Source organism: Misgurnus anguillicaudatus, chromosome 25 (assembly GCF_027580225.2).
Source record: "Misgurnus anguillicaudatus chromosome 25, ASM2758022v2, whole genome shotgun sequence".
Taxonomy (NCBI): Eukaryota; Metazoa; Chordata; class Actinopteri; order Cypriniformes; family Cobitidae; genus Misgurnus; species Misgurnus anguillicaudatus.
The window spans coordinates 12,148,779-12,167,333 of NC_073361.2; the positions used below are offsets into that span (position 1 = coordinate 12,148,779).

An 18,555-nucleotide genomic window follows, 5' to 3' on the forward strand; every position below is an offset into this window, starting at 1 on the left:
ACCAAGATCTCTATGTCAAAAGATTAAGCGAAATCTGATTCCTCGCGTACATTAGTAAAATTTTGTATCAAACCCAAATGTAAGCTTTTCTATTTAAGATGGGCTTTACGTTTGTGTTTAGAGACATACTGCAAATTAAACTAGATTGTTGCATCATCTGAAATGTTATAAAGGGTATTGTAAGCAATTACAGCCCCTATAAAATATCTCATCCTTAAAGTTCCTTAAATGCATTATTTGAGCATAATCATACACGTTCATGTTTTCTAATGGCAGATACTACAACAGCTGTGTAAAACATTATTATGTAACCTGGCTCTGGGTACTTCATTACAGCACATGTGGTTTGTGCTAGACGTCCAGACACTGCTTTTCCTCCGCAGTCAGGTAAATTACTGATGTCTGTCACTAACATCATACAAATCACCACAAACACACGTGTTTTAACCACTTCCAGATGTTGTAAGCAGACAATCAGAGTTCAGATGGGCTTATCCCGAGTGTTTCCTGTTTTGATGATATGTCACAATTTGTCTGAACGAGACATCTGCCAACTGTGCCAAAGAAATGCTAGAAATGAAACTGTAAATCACTTTTATAAATCACTGACAGCATTCGAAGGTGTGGTTTTGTCGAATGTTGGCACCTTTGATCTTTAAAAAAAAAAACACTCACTATTTTAATAAATTTGCCCTTTAAAAATATCACAGGAGAACTTTGTCATTTTATAGTTTTTCTGAAACGCCAACAACATATTCACTACATTATCATTTATTGCAGATCTCGAATGGTGCAAAAAAAGCATTGAATTATGTTTTTGATGACTGAAAATGACAAAATATTTTTGATTGATACACAGTCTTATAGTTTATCTTCTACATGCTTTTTACTGACTGTTGTTTATTTGGCAAACAATTAGACTTATTATATTATTATTACTATTATTTTATATGTATATTAAATTTATAAAACTACATCAGTGCCATTATAGTACATTTATCATGGTGTACTTACAAAAAGTTTTCCAAGTTTTTAAAAAACTAATATAAATCACTTCCACACAAATAAATATTGAAAGTATGTACAAATATGTACATATTAAGTTTGACAAATTGTATTTATTTATTCATTAATTGATAACCCTTTCAAATAAGGTTGTATTTGTTACATAAACATTATCTTAATTAATGTTAGGTAATGCCAATACAGTTGATAATTTTAGTTCATTGTGCATTAATTAATGTTAACAGTTACATATATTTGATTTTGAAATTTTATTTGCTAATGTTGAAAATAATATAAACTAAGATTAATAAATGCTGATGTATCAGCCTGATCTCACGAGAAATCGTATATTTTACGAATTGGCTAATTCGTATCAATTCATATTAAGTTAATCATGCAAAATCGTACGATTCTCATAAAAAACAGGGGTCAAGGCAAATCGTAACAAAACTTACAAATGTGGTCGTATGAATTGATACGAATTAGCCAACTCGTAAAATATGTACAAATTCTCGTGAGATAGAGTTGGATGTATTGTTCACTGTTAGTTCATGTTAGCTTATGCATTAACTAATATTAACATATTAACAAATACAACTTTATTGTAAAGTGTTACCCCATTTATTTATTTAAAATTAAAAGTTTAGCTTAAAACAGATAAAACATATATTATACTGCTGTAGTACATTTTAAGGCATTTTAAAAGTGGCAAATAAATAAAAATTAAAGTGACCTTCAAATAACAAAATAACTAAGTTGAAATCTATTAATCTGAATTGAAAAAAAAATCAATCGCTGGGACATAAAAGTGCCACTAGTTAAAGAAACACCCATGTATTAGAGATACAGATGTTAACAAAATGCACTTTCCCTTTACACATTAGTTTGTTTGTAGTCCATCATCAGCACGCGGCATGCAAACTGACGCCATCTTTTCTCGGGAGTCGCAGTAGCTGCTGTTTGATTAGCATTCATCAGCGTCAGTCACCTGCTTCCCAGACTCCCACCACCCAACAGGAGGCGCCCAGACCGCCGCCATTACACTACACAGACTCCAGGCAGTCAAAGCAACCATGGCTGCCCAACACTAAAAGCAGCTTACAAAAGACTCAATGTGTATACAAGCAAACACAATTATAAAGATGAAAAAGAAGACATAAAAGATGCCACCCACTATTTCCTAATAACTTATTTAATCAGATAAGCCAAATTTAAGCTGGTGCCTTAGACCAATGCCAACCAGTCAATTGGTCTATGCACATATGTAATATATCTAGGGTCATCTAGTTTTGAACTACTAAATAAAATACATTTAAAGGGACACTCCACTTTAAAAAAAATTAGGCACATTTTGCAGCTCCCCTAGAGTTAAACATTTGAGTTTTACCATTTTGGAATAAATTCAGCTGATCTCCGGGTCGGGTGGTACCATTTTTAGCATAGCTTATCATAATTCATTAAATCTGATTAGACCATTAGCATCAAGCTCAAAAATAACCAAGAGTTTGGATATTTTTCCTATTTCCTAAGACTTATGCTTTTTATTCAATACTGTGATTGTACAACAATACCAAGATATTGTTTTCTTCCTTAAACCTTTTATGAATAATATTAATCTTTCATTTTCCCTTAATAATATGTGAACAGGAACAGACTTGATCACGTTTTAATTCAATGACATTATATTCAACTACATATAATTCTATCTTTTTTTCCCCAGGCACCAATAGATCATCGTCCTGAACCGCGTCCAGGCTGGTCATAAAATCAAGCCTTAAAATCCTCCAATGAAAACATTACACACAAGTGTACAATACCATCTCTGTTGCCAGGTTTCGCAGTGAGGGTTGCAGATTTTTAATTTGAAGCTTTTAAACTCACCTTTCAACGCCCAACTGCCGTATTGATCTCTCCCATGATGAACCTGCAAAAACAAAACATAAAGAGATTTAAAACATAGCATCTGCCAATATATACATTTTACAGTACATCACTGAGTATCAAATGTTCTTTTTGTCACATAACACTAAAATGTGTTTTGAATAATTATTTTGCAGTTCATAAACCCCGTTATACCGTATTTTTAAGGGGTAATGAATTGAGGAATTACATTTTCCTTGAGCTTCTGACATGTAAGAGGTCACTGTACTATAAAAACATCCTGTACATTTCAGAACTTAAAACGTCTCCATTAGTCCAACAGCTTTTATTGGAACCAAGCTGTCAAAACACTTCGAGTCAGATTTTAGGTGTGTCTGACTTCATGCGGCACTGCGCAGACCGATCGGCATATGACGAAAGCCCAGCTCTTGAATCGCTCTTTTGGTACTTTGATGTCAAACCCAGATACACTAAATATAAAAGACAATGCAGTGCTGTTGACTTATAGATCTGACAGTAATGTCACAACAAACAAGCATGGGAATATTTTTAACCATGTTTAATGCTTTTTGTTAGGCTGTTACAGACGGCAATGTACTGTGTATGTACCAAAATGATCCAGTTTGATTTTTACATTACATCAGTGTTTTATAGTTTCAACAGCCAAGAGATGGGTGTTTACTTACCAATCTTGAATGCAACATGACTATCATGACATTGTCTTTGAAGGAATGACTTAAAACCAGAATAGAAAATAGCCTATACCTTCAAAAATAAAATATTTAACCCTAGTTACACTACATATCTAACAATTACAATATCTGACAGTCATATCCTGTGTACCATTTAGGTACAGATATGTATATATATATATATATATATATATATATAATATATATATATATATATATATATATATATATATATATATATATATATATATATATATATATATATATATATATATATATATATATATATATATATATATATATATATATATATAAATATATATATATGTATTGTACCAATATGTACCTTTAAAGGAGACATATATAATATTTCACAAGACTTTTTAAAGTATTAAATAAATCTTCTCTCTCCCCAGAGTACTCATGTGAAACTTTAGCTCAAAATATCATATAGATAATTTATTATAACATGTTAAAATTGGTTAAAATGTTTTTGGTGTGTTCTTTAAAATGCAAATGAGCTGATCTCTGCACTAAATGGCAGTGATGCAATGGTTGGATAGTGCAGATTAAGGGGCGGTATTATCCCTTTCTGACATCACAAGGGGAGCTATATTTCAATGACCTATTTTTTCACATGCTTGCAGAGAATGGTTTACCAAAACTAAATTACTGGGTTGATGTATTTCACATTTTCTATGTTGATAAAAGCACTGGGGACCCAATTACAGCACTTAAACATGAAAAAAGTCAGATTTTCATGATATATCCCCTTTAAGGTAACATGTGATCTTTGTTACCAAATAGTAAGGTAACCTTTTTTTTTATACTAATATTAACTTTATTGTGCAAAGGTGTACTTTATGAAAGGGTACCACCCCAGTCACAGCTTGGAACCATTTTTAACCTTTTTTTCTGACAGTGTAATGATGACTATATGTTTGATATCATCAAACAAGTTGTCATTCATTGTGTTTATACTTCCCCAATCCATACTTTACTTGCTGTAGATAACAATAAACTGTTCGCAAATGCACGCAAGCTGTGCAGAAACAAACCTACAGAAGCATTTAAGGTGCCATAGAATAATAAACTGTATTTACCAAGGCATAGATGAATAATAAGAACTCTGTAAATGGTAATGAAATATCATGAGCCTCAAACACAATTGTTTCCTCATTTTTATTTAAACCTCGTGCACGTTTTAACATAAAATTCAAATAACATTAAATTACGCAATAAATTAATTACAAATATGTTAAAATGTTTACTAATGTGAGTTACTGACATGAGCCTCAGAGCAGAGCAGAGCAGAGCTCAACATTATTATTCATGACCCTTCCAAATAGGACAAAAATAGACCATTTCATTCAAAGGACAAATCCTAGGCTTGTAAATGGACATTTAATTTTGGCACTTAATAAAGTTACATATTTTCTATGTAAATATTAAAGAACAATTTAACATATAATTTCAATGCATTCTTTGGCACCTTTAACACACGTCAAAGTTTTTGCATTATTCTGCTTTTTATCACTTTCAGACGGATGACGACTTGAATGGAGAGCAACGCATGTTAACCACGTCATCAGAACCAGAAAAACATGACAAATGCTGGAGTGTATATGCTCCAGACACCTCATTTACATCACACTGTAAAGTTAAACCATATGTTGTAATAAACGCACTATAGGAGAACATCAGCAGCAGTGCAATACAGTATGATGCCCTCTAGGCGAGTCCATTTATTTCCAAATAATGCTTCTCTCTTTATTTTGGTCACATAACGTGCAAACAAAACAACATGTTTATTTGGATCCGTGATTCATACCGTATTTCTCTAGAGTGCTATACACTTCAGACAGATTTTGTACTTGTGGATGTCTATATTTACAAAGACACTTCCAGGTATTCTCAGCCGTACCAAGGCCAACAAGGGAGGATTTTTGACTGTGTCCTTGCCAAGCGCAAAATACGGCCTTGTTCAGTTGATCTTAAAATATTATAAGTGATGTAATCGGACTATGGATGGTTTAGTAAAAGTCACCTGAAACATTGTAAGTTACTACTGGCAAAATCTATTTTCCCAACCAAAGAAAAGCGCAGAAAAATGATTTACACCATGGGCAAACCCATGTATGCATTATCCTGCCATGTGTGATGTCATTTTACAAGGTCTAAAATATAAGAATTACATTCTGCATGTGTTTTTGGACTCAAATGTGCTGACAAGCTAATTTTCAGACCACTGGTTTTGTATTTCAGGGCTTGCCAAGAACAACATGCAGAGTGCTCGATTTTCACTGTAGTGATGAATTGACATTATTCTTTATAATGGACACCTGTGACATGGCAATACAAGGCTGATGTAAATTGTTAGTGTTGGCCGACATTAACAGATATTAAAGCTTTCAAGGCAATTTCTATTGTATGTTGTTCTTTGGCTGTAACCTTCACGGTAGTAATATATAGAAAGCAAAGCTCACAAGTAATGCTGAAGTTGTAAGACACTTAACTCACATGTAAAGCACACCTTTCTTCAATGATCTTAATGATTTAAAGGGGCCATGGCATGAAAATCTGACTTTTTCCATGTTTAAGTGCTATGATTGGGTTCCCAGTGCTTCTATCAACCTAGAAAATGTGAAAAAGATCAACCCAGTAACTTAGTTTTGGTAAACCATTCTCTATAAGCACATGAAAAAATAGGACGTTGGAATTTGTCTCTCTTTATGATGTCATAATGAGCTCTTATTATAATAATACCACGCCTTAATCTGCACTATCCAATCACAGCACTGCTATTTAGTGCAGAGAAAAGCACAATTGAGTTTTAATTGCAACAAACCACCATCATTGTGATCAGTGTTTGAATTTCATCAGCTCATTTGCATTTTAAAGGACACACCCAAAACGGCACATTTTGCACACACCTACAAAGTGCAAACCTACAACATGCTATAAAAAATTATTTATATGGTATTTTGAGCTAAAACTTTACATATGTGCTCTGGGGACACCAAAGATTTATTTGACATCTTAAAAAAATCTTGTGCCATGGCCCCTTTAAATACATATCAGGTCACTTATAAGATTTAGTTTCTGCAAAAAGGAGTTTGTGAGGTTTGTCAATTGACAATTTTGACCCATACAATGTGCTATTGCTACAAATATACCTGTGCTACTTATGCTTAGGGTCAAATATAGATGACAATGGGGCTAGTTGTCAACATTTGGTTCATTTTGTTGACAGAAAGCCTATATGTGGACTCATTTAGTAGTGATTTAAGACAACAAAGTTAAGTAATATCTGTAAGTAATATGTAACCAAATTGAGGACATTGCTTTCTTTTATCTGTTGGATGTCCAAATAATGTTTGGTCCAGTTAGTAACAAATACAAGATGTTTTCTTTTTTCAAAGTATGCCTATTCTCAGAACACACGGAGCTCAAGATCAAAGCCCTGAACGTTTTCTTGTTAACATATAATGCTAGATTTGGTAAACCTGTATCAAGTCTGAAATGTGAGTTGTGATATCGATAGTGATGAGAGAATGCGGCTTGTGGGAATCTTGGCTCTCGTATTGACATCACAACTCATAAAACACTTCAGCGCTTCAGATTTAAATGCCTCTCAAAATAAAATTCCTTGTGGTTTCATCACTCCCTGTTTTCTCCACACCGGCTCCCGTTGTCTCAATTGGATATCTCAAGGTCTTCACAATAAATATATATGCGCCATGAGGCTCAGGAAATCATTCAGGATGGGATAGTGGGGTGGTCTTCTAAACAAAGACTGCTCGATTGAATGTCTGATGGTTTCGTAATATTTCTCTTTGGGTAGACTGCAAACATTCAGAGGTAGATCACGATGAACTGTCTATACAAACGAGTGGTATTCATTTCAGACGTTTTAAAAAAGTTAAATGAATCCTGCAAGGATTTAAAACATTTTTTATGTTAAAAACACAAAGTGACACATGTGGGATATGAATATGTTAAGGTGGATTCTGAAAGATTCGATTTTGAAATGTAATTCATTTTATTTTACTTTCAGGTTTGAGGAGCCACAGGAGGATGTGGGTGTATTAGTATTCAGCTAAATTTTGAAAGTACATTCATCAAAAGGACCTGAGGGTAAGTCTTTCTACAAACGCTCCCTCTCAGAAATCAAGTGGTTTCTTATTGTTGAAACCCAGCCATCTTTAAGATTGTCCATGCATATTTTAACTGCATGCCATAGTAGAAACTGTTAAAAACTGCGAGACACAAGACGTTTTTAGAGCATGAAAGAGAAAAAGACAGAATCACTATTTGTAAAAAGTGTCAAATGTTACCATATTATTTTTTCTATATTAATGCACATTAGTTCAAAGAAAAAGTTTGACGTCATAATCTTTCATCACAATTTAATAACAAGCTTCACCTCTAGCTACAACTATCCTTTTCATCTGATGTCATCAGACTTTTTAACTAGCCCCTCCAACCCCCAATCAGGTGGCTCCATTCCAAATCGGAAAACCCACTTTACACAATCCAACCAATGTTAAATTTTCCCTATTGAATATCATGTTTTACACATTAATACAAACAACAATAAAAAATAATTGTCTGTGACCTTGAGGAAACGGCACGTTACATGTAGTAGCCTATTTTTTAGAAGTGCAGGAATATTTTTAGAGAGTAGCAAGGTACACATCCTGAGGAAGTCCACAATGAAAATATAGTCGACATAGACTGAAGTGCGGTTGCGTGTTTGTTCTTTTTGCTGGCAGCTGTACAGTACAGTGACAGATGAAAAAGCTGATACAAGACTGTTATTCCTCATACAAATGCCATTGAGTTGAACAATGGCTTATTAATTCACTCATCGAGGCCATGGCAGGAGGTGGGAAATGAAGTGATGTATGATCGGTGGGCTTGTGTGACTGCCGTTTAAGTTATATGTAATGAGAAAGCCTCATTGATCAAAATTCGAATTAAAATTTTGAAAAAAAAAACATATTTTAAAGGGATAGTTCACCTAAAAATGAAAATAATGTCACCCTCAGTTTGTTACAAACTCGTAAGACCTCCGTTCGTCTTCTGAATACAGTTTAAGATGTTTTATATTTAGTCCGAGAGGTTGTTGACCCTTCATTGAAAATCTACGTACGGTATACTTTCCATGTCCAGAAAGGTCATAAAAACATCATCAAAGTAGTCCATGTGACATCAGTGGGTCAGTTAGAATGTGTTAAAGCATTGAAAATACATTTTGGTCCAAAAATAACAAAAATTATGACTTTATTCAGTATTGCCTTCTCTTCCGCGTCTGTTGTGAAGCGCATGCGCGAGACTAAAATCACGTGACTGCAGTGACGCGGCTGACGTGTTATCTGGTGTGCCCCAGCTGTTTTTTTGTTTTTGTTTTTTTGTGTGTCCGAGCTTCGTTTACAGTCTGAAGGAGATGCATGCTGTAAGTTTGAAATAAAAACTTTGCAAACACGTCTGAGGATAACACGTCATCTGCATCACTGCAGTCACGTGACTTCAGTCTCGCTCATATGCTTCACAACAGACGCGTAAGAGAAGACAATGCTGAATGAAGTCTTAATTTTTGTTATTTTTGGACCAAAATGTATTTCTGATGCTTCAACACATTCTAACTGACCCAGTGATGTCACATGGACTACTTTGATGATGTTTTATTACCTTTCTGGACGTGGACAGTATACCGTACATACATAGATTCTCAATGAAGGGTCAACAAGCTCTCAGACTAAATATAAAACATCTTAAACTTTGTTCCAATTAACTCTTTCACCGCCAGCGTTTTTAAAAAAAGTTGCCAGCCAGCGCCAGCGTTTTTCATGATTTTTACAAAAGTTTAATGCCTTCCAGAAAACGGTCTTCTTCAAATATATAAACATACAATATATCAAATGAAAGAACAGACCCTCTGCTTTCAAACAAAAAACGTTTCATCCTACCTTCAGTAGTTCTTTTGAATATGGGTAGGTTTCTGCAAAAACACCACATTTTGAGCAAAAAGCAGAGATAATTCCATTTTTGTGACGGACTTTTCATAGAGATCCCATAATAGGCGGATAATAGCGGTATTGCTGAAAGACGGAAATACTCGGCATTGGCGGGGAAGCGTTTTCTCTTGATTGACGAGATATCTCATCAATGGCGGGGAAAGAGTTAATTACATTATTTTCATTTTTGGGTGAACTATACATTTAATTACATAGGGCTCTATCTTACACCCGGCACAGTGCAGCACAATGCGCAACGCAAGTGTCTTTCGCTAGTTTCCACCCTGCGCAATTATAATTTTCACGTTTAGCGCCTCATTGTTTAAATAGCAAATGCATTTGCGCCCCCTTTTGCGCCCATGGGCATTCTGGTCTGAAAACGAGGTGTGTTCAGGCGCATTGTTGGCGCGTTGCTCTTTTTAGGCAACTAAAATAGACCACGCCATTGACCAACAAAAACCTGGTCTAAAGTCTAAAGTCAATGGCGCAATATGTTTTATGTTATTTAAAGAGCGCATTAGTAATATGCGCCTAAACGGGACGACAACGCGGGTTTGCTTATCACATACATGAATGCGCAGCAGCACAAAAACGCTTTTAAATATAAAAATGAAATGATTGAATGTAAAAGATTATTATTGAGTCTCTTGGACATAAATGAGGACTAATTATGAGACGTTAGAAGGCACAAAGAGCTGCTTCACCTGTAGCCTGGTAAGTAAATAAATGCTTTGCTTTAAACAAATGCATCTGTTTTTAAATGTTTTAAATGCTACCTCACGGATTTATTGTATATGATGACTCTGTACCTGTGGATATGATGAGAAGAGAAACATTTTTAAGTAATGCTTAAAAAATCTTGTGACGCTGTCCAAGTGCTGAAACGTGCAGAGAGCCGTTTGTAAATCCTTTATCTCCTTTATTTTTAGAGTACAAACCTTTTCTTAAATACTTGTAAATTATTTTTTGATGATATTGGATAGCCATACATTTAAAGAAATTAAAAGCCTGCTTTTTTACTTCCATGACTAAAAGAAAACGGGTTTGAAAGGTTTTAATGAAAAAATAACAATTTCAATACAAGTGAAAAACAACACAATTATTTAACATTCATCTTAAACTGGGGATCTTCTTCTGAGTCTGAAGCCAGTTTCCCTAGATGGTACATTTAAACTAAAATGCTGTTTTGTAATTGGCTGACTAAGCAGTAAAGCAGCCCCTGTCCCTTCAGTTTTGAACACAACCATTGAGTGATTTAATTATACCGAGGAACACATCAGTTAGCTAACGGCTGATCATAGCCTGGCCATTTCCTTTACACAGATGTAAATGACAACCTCCTAATGATTATTTCCTGATGTAATATGTGCTGCTGTCCCTTTCGTAAAAAATGAAGCTTTGCAGATTGACAAATTGTAGGCTCCTGAAAAGTAGGATTTTTGACTTTCTGAACCAGCGCAATAATTTATCAAGTGCTTTCATCCCTAAATTTGCTATAAAAGAAAGAGTTCTTGTTCCCCTGCCTAGTCGACATTAGACCGCTGGGGATTAGGAGTCGACAGCAGACGCCTTTTCATTGGCTTAGATTTATTAGGAGAGAGATGTCATTTTTGGCACAGGCCGGGTTTACCGCATCGCACAGAGACGCAGTGTGAACACGCCAGTAATGAGACACATGCAACTGATAAGGAGAGAAATTATCAGTCTGCTTTTTACGGGTTAGTACACTCTCAGAGAAAAGTACACTTGGGTTGTTTTAACCCATAGCTGGGTCAAATATGGACAAACCCAACATTTGGGTTCATTTCAATCCAAATGCTGGGTTGTTTCAAGCCATAGTTTGGTAACAACAACCCAGCATAGCCTTATTTATAACCCAACAATTGGGTTTGTACATATTTGGCCCAACTATGGGTTGAAACAACCCAATATTTTTTATAGATGTTATGGTGGCCAGCTTTAAAAAGTACACCTTTATACTTAAAGGGTGCATATTGGTAATTCAGCGGTACATATCTGTACCTAAACAAACATATTGGGACCTTTTTAAATGGTACCATCCCCTTTTTTTGATAGTGTGAATTTACTGTTGCTCAATTGCGTTAGCAGCAATGTTATCCAATGTAAATGTCACTAAATTAATAAAGATACTATTGCCTTTAATCCAAATGACAGATATTCAACTGCTTGTAGATGTAATCTTTAATTTTAAAAGTGATGAACATTACCCAAAATAGGTGTGTAAAATACGAACACCAGGTGTTTCGAAATCTGCCTGCGCAGCTGCCATTTCCTGCCTGCCATGGGTTGGTGGGAACAGATTGATTCTTATCCCACTTCTGCTGTATTCAGATCAGCTGTAATGCATTATGATGCAAATGTAATAAAGGCTAAAGAAGGAAGAGCTGACCCAAAATCAGGTGTTACTAAACAATGCATATTTTAAGGGTATAGGTCAGGTCATGGTCAGGGAATGCAGAAGGACACCGAGTGCTTTGGGGCCTTTGGCTGACCGCTATAAAAATAAAGGAAAAGGTGTTGAATGATCAGATAAACATTTGTGTGTGTACATAGGGGAGCACTTCTTGTTTATCTAACAACTTCCTAAAGCGCAATGTCAGTGCCTGAGCACAGCCAATGTCGTGCCCTCCGTAAAACGCATGCATTTTAAATGTAGCAACATTTCCAAGTTTATCTAAAGAAAGGCAAAATTAATGATGCGTTAGGTGACCTCTCTACATTGAAGAGTGACATAACAACAGTAAAACAGGATCATAAAAATGAAGAATGTCAACCTTTAAATAGTAAAATACTTCACAAGGAAAAAAATGCTCCGTGCAATACATGCAACCAGTATGGCAATGCTATGCATGCATAACATTAGATGCTGTTATGCAAAGATTCAGCAACACATAAAAAAGCTGGAATGAAAGTTGAAGTAGAAGCTGTTTTTTATTATAGGGTTGTAAAAAAATACTCAAAGATTGCGAGTATCTGTGCTCAAAGGTTTGTTTGTAACAGCTCTTGCCACAAGTCTTAACTTGACTTAATATTTGGCTGATATGAAACAGCTCGGCCTCTAGAGATGTAATGTAAAATCCTGTGGCTTTATTTAAAACTCAAAAAATGTCTGAGTCATTCCAATGTGATTTGAAGTGGGATTCAAAATATGAAATATGTTTTGCATTCATTAAAAAATGAATTAAATTCACATAAAATACACTGAGGTTTTTTGTATCAGCACTGCTACTAATGTAAGTCATAAAAATAAAATATAACACACAAACCTTACAAAAAATTACTGTAACACTATGGTACAAAGATCACATGGTACTGTAATACTATGGTACTTTAAAGTACTATATAATAATTCAATATTACACTATAAAAAATAAAGCTCCTACATCTAACTATAGAAGAACCATTGGCCACATAGACCCCCCCAAAAAAACTTAACATCCACATAACCTTTCTGTTTCACTTAAAGTTCATTGTGGTGGATAAAAGGTTTTACAGACTATAAAGTAAAAAAGAAATGGCTTCTACCAAAAATGCGGTCAAAATGCGCTATTCGCTATCAAGGTTCTAAACTAACTTTTTTGACCACCAGCCAATGTGGCTGGTAACTTTCTAAAGTTACCAGCCAATCAGCATTTCCACTAGCCAAATTTTTTCCGGTGAAAATAAAATAAATTATGAGTGCCACCGAATGCAACTATGATTCGTTTTTTCTTTCGCGTACATGTGACAATCCTGACAAAACATGACAACATTTTCGTGATCAACCATAAGCTTTCTTTGTTTCTCTGTCGATAATAAGATTATCATTATTATTTAGAAACTTACTTCTCGTCATGTTTTCATAATTATTCACTCGCGTGGCTTCACCTTTTGGATGCAGTGGTGTGTGCGGATGAACCCAAAGACGCGCGCGGGCATGGTTACATGCGTGCACGCGTCAGTGCGACTGCTTCGTCACTTTTACAAGCGTAAATTGGGTATATTTATATGCAAGCGTAAAAAAAATATTGCATATAGATCTGTTTTTGCCGCTATTATCTTTGTAAAGGACTAAACTAGTTAGCTGCTAAAAGTTAAACTTGAGATTTACACCTGGGCACAAAATATTTACACTGGGGCACATGCCAAGAACAGAGCTTTATGTATCATGTATGCAATGCCTCATGCATCACCGGCCAAACTGGCTAGTAAGTTTTTATTAACACCCGCCAAAATGAATTTTAACCTGCATTTGGCAGGTTGGCCGGTGTTAATTTAGAACCCTGTTCGCGAGTAGTTGGACGCTTGAACATTTTGAATTTACAAGCTTAATTTGCGCGTGAAAGCAGTGCATGAAATTCTAGTCTTTCGAGACATTCACACGGAAATTCGCTTCATGAAAGGGGATTCTGCGACTCCGCTCGCGCTTCCTGTACTAGAGCAAACTCCGGATTGCTTAACGCGACACAAGTTTCTGCCATAGTTAAGATTTTTCAACTTGCTCCTTTCCCGCGGCAACGCTCAATTCGCATCATTCGCACTTAAATTCGCGTCATAGGCGCGATATAGACGCGCAAATGAGGTGGATTCGCGTGTACCGCGGCGTGCTAAATGCCTCATTTACGCCGTGAGACATCCAGACATGTATTAACGCATCTTTACATTGACTTAACATTGAAATCATTCGCGCCAGACGCTCTATTTGTGTTTTGGTGTGAACGAAGCATTAGACGGTTCTTTCGAGAACCAAAAATGGTTCTTCTGTAGAAATATACCCTGAATAACCCTTTGAGAATATTAACACTTAATAAAAAAGTGTATTAGTGGATTGTAGTTCTTTTTCTATTACACGGCTCATTGCTTGATTCTTATTGGCCAGTCGCAACATCTGCAGGATTGTTATTTCCAGATAACAACCCCTCAAAAGTAATAACACACGCAGTGTCGGGGAAGCTACTTTAAAACTGTAGTTGTAAACTCTTGACAGAACAATAGATGGCAGTAATAAACAATTCGAGTTAGTGATCTAAGAAGAGAAGACGACGCTGCTGCATTCAGTGCGCTGCATTTTGCAGGAGGCACAACGTAATGTAGCGTTTGGTCGCGATACGCCGCTACTTGCTGTAGCGTAAAAGTATTTAACTACTGTTAAAGCTACACTGTTTTAAAAGTAACTGAACTACCGTCAAGCTACCGTAAAATGTAGTTAACTACTCCCCAACATTAGTAAACTGATGGGAGGTAAATAATACAGAACACAGGAATATTCAGATTCATCTGCTCTATTCATACTGATGAATTAAGACGTCTTCTTAAGATTCAACTTTGCGCCAACGGTACAGCATTAACGCATGACGGAGGGCGTGTCTGAAGTGTGGCCAACAGCCAATCACAGTGGCCGCAACCCATGCTCCTTTGTTCTCCGGTCTTACACAAACGTAATTGACTGGCTCTGCATCAGGTTATTTGCATAAGGCGATCTGACTGGCTGATTGCCGATCTAAAAGTAAATGAGAAGCGTTAACGCTTATGCGCCGTGTGAATGTACCGTTACAGAACTCAACATGGTTATTTTTTAATGCTTACTCACTGTTGACTTGTAGTTCCTTACATCAGATATAAACTCTACCAGCCAAAAGTTATTTTAAATTATTGGGTAACCTTTCACAAGATTACTACAAAAAAGCCAGCACATGTTTTGCATTATATGGCATAAATATTAGAGTTTTTTTGGTAGACCTGTGTCCTGGTGCATACATATCCCGTTGCTAAAAGCCTCAGAGGCATTATCTCTGTGCTCGGCTCAGAGCTGTTTCATATGCCAACTGTTGTTTTTGGCACCTGTAAGTCAGAAGGGATTTTATTAAAATGCTTACTAAGACCCAAAAAAATCTTTAAAGGACAAGTTTGGTATTTTACACTTAAAGCCCTGTTTTCAGATTGTTTATGATGAAATAGAACGGTTTTGACTGAAATTTGGACATATGTTCACCTCCCACCTCTACAATAGGTGTATAGGTGCACTGGAACAATCTTTCTTAAAATGCATTAAACTTTCGTTTACAAAGACGTGAAACTTACCGAGTGGTCAGGGGTGTTCACTGATATGCTCACACAAAAATCACTGCAAAAGATGCTTTTCAACAGGTTTTTTAGCATTCGTTGTAAACGTGTGGACCTATTTTTTCAAACGCCTCACACCCTTATATTCTTCTGTTGAGAGCTTAAATAATAGACACTCCAGCCCAGTTGGTGGCAATAATTCGCCTTTGCTAATTGCAAGAATACAAACGGGTTCCCGGCGGCGGAGTAATATCGTACCTCACAGCACATCTAATACAAGTCAATGGAGTTAGACAAAAACAACAATAAAATCTGTCGGAATGCGTATTTTGCAGCGATTTTTGTGTGAGTGTATCAGTGAACACCCCTGACCACTCGGTGAGTTTCACGTCTTTGTAAACGAAAGTTTAATGCATTTTAGGAAGGATTGTTACTGTGCACCTATAAACCCATTATAGAGGTGGGAGGTGATACAATAAACACCCGAAAATTCTCAGGCCAGCATCATATGTCCAAATTTCAGTCAAAACCGTTTCATGTCATCATAAACAATCTGAAAACAAGGCTTTAAGTGTAAAATACCGAACTTGTCCTTTGAAAAGTTTTTGCTATGTATTATATACGGCAGTCGATTTATTAAAAACAAATCTAGTGGTGCAGAAATGACAGGCTTAACTTTTAACTCTTGCTTGTGTCATATGTAGCACTCCGTATACAGTTGATTATTTGCATGAGTAGTTTACACTACACACAAAGTCAATGCAAAGACACAAATAAAAAAATAGTGCACGGCAAATGACGCAAATTTGGCAATGCAACTGCTATAAATGGACAATGCTTGCCCCAAACATCATGCAAGTAAAAAATTACTTGAGTGTAAAATTTGCATGACGTGTAGTTGCGCAAGCCAATCAGCAAAGAGCTTTGTATCAGAAAATGTTGTTTTACACTCACGCGAGAGAAAAGTAATCCTGCAAATATTCGCTTTGCTTTTGTGTGCACACATCATAGGATCAGCCCTCACTTGTGGTCTCTCATGGTTTACTACATTTGAATATTTTTTGCTCTTAGTGCTTAATAAACCTAACAATTGAATCAGAGTGATAAGAACCAGTAGTTAAGTTACAAATATTCATTGTGTATACTGTGTATTCACGCAATAAAGGTAAATACATTTGAGTATTTGAAGTAACTTTGATATATACGAGCCGTTCGCTGTTCATAATAAGTTTATCTCCATCTTGAGCACAGATGTTGCGGCTTACATGCTTGGAGAAAGTGGCTAGCGCTGCGTGCCAGTTGTGTGCAGGCCTGCTTGGGCCGAGGCCCAGTTACGGTCTGGGGTTCTGTTTGAGCTTTTGTGTCGGGGGTAACATGATCCAGGCATATATTTTGACCTCGGGTCACCTTTGGTCAGCTCGGCAGCCTTGAAAATGCACAGAATGGGCTTAGGCGGCTTTGTACGCCATTTCCTGTGCACACGTTTGAATTTGTTAAAAAAGGTACCATCATGCGAAGTTTCGAACGTTTTGTGTGGTTTTCATTTCTGCCGTTTAAATGGCTAATAAATTCGGTGAAAAGAGCGCTTTTATTTTCCTCATCTGTAACTAATATGTGGTATGTAAATGACAAAAATTGTGTTCTGGGCCAGCCAAGGATTCCAACCTTATTATAGTGTTGCTAACAGATGGTAACCGCAAGCTGTGTTTCATGGTTTGTTTCTTGGTATCATTGGATGGTTTGATTGATTCTGAAATCGTATTTTCTTCTCCATGAGTCAACAAAACTTTGGCCATCACTACAAATGAAATTGGTATCGGCTTAATATTGGAATTTTGTGATGCCATCTGTTTAATCTTATTGTTGGCTTTTTAGACAAAATGTTGGATCCTCCCTTATTTGTAAGTCACTTTGGATAAAATCATCTGCTAAATGAATTAATTTAAATGTTCAACATAGTAAGTGATTATTAATCTACAGTAGCCTTCAGAAACTGAATGATTTCATTGCGTTCAGGTCTATTTTAATTTTAGCATATGTACTTTTTAAATGATAACTTGAATATGGTTGGGTTTGATTTCAATTGGTAAGATTCTTTTTTTTTATGTATATATTAGAGGTCGACCGATATGCTTTTTCTCTGGCCGATGCCGATTTTTTAGAAATCAGGGCAGCCGATGGCCGATATGTTTGGCCGATTTTCTATATGTACATAATAATCAAAATGTTCTCATCATTATTAGCAGATATTTTAAATGCAAAAATTTCACTATTTAAGTCAAAGTATTTAAAAATATATGACTGGTCTTTCTGAAGAGTTTTACAACCTCCTCTGCACCATGCATTTATCAGACACAGATATTACCTGACACTCTGCTGTCATAATCTTTGATCAGTTTTTTACCATGGCTTTTATTGCTTTGTAGGATAAAATCCTTATTTGGTAGACCTGATAAAATATTTATTCATCATAAAGTTAACATAGTAAATGTCTATGGTTTTTAGTTGAGACCGTTATTTAGGGCAAATCTTTCTAAACACATTTACATTCTCATTTCTGAGACGCTATAAGTGACTGATTGTGCTGACAGTGACGTCTTGTGAGTTTAGTGTTGGGACAGATCTGTTGTTTCAATCGTTCATTCAAACGAATCCGTTCAAAGGAGTCAGTTCGCGAATCGGACGCGCTGTGTTCTAATCCAGGCTGAGCAGCGCAAAACTGTAAACAAAGTCTTACTGTAACAACACGAAAAACATTTCCTTTGTGGATATGATTTGGTCTTCCGACCTTTCGCCATCGGGTCAGTTTTGTTTTGAGTAATAAAAGCAGGGAGACAGAAAGCGTGCACGCGTGGCTCTTCTCTCTCTGTCACGCAAACAAAACTCATCATCAC

The 18,555-nt window shown here is 36.0% G+C and overlaps 1 protein-coding gene across 1 annotated transcript in view; it reads right to left on the reverse strand.

Moving 5' to 3' along the window:
• Positions 1-18,555, reverse strand: part of piezo2a (piezo-type mechanosensitive ion channel component 2a) — a 149,335-nt gene that overhangs the window by 87,224 nt on the left and 43,556 nt on the right. The window contains exon 4 of the mRNA XM_073864229.1: positions 2,887-2,929. Within this exon, the coding sequence (XP_073720330.1) occupies positions 2,887-2,929 (43 nt within the window). The remainder of the gene's footprint in view (positions 1-2,886; positions 2,930-18,555) is intronic.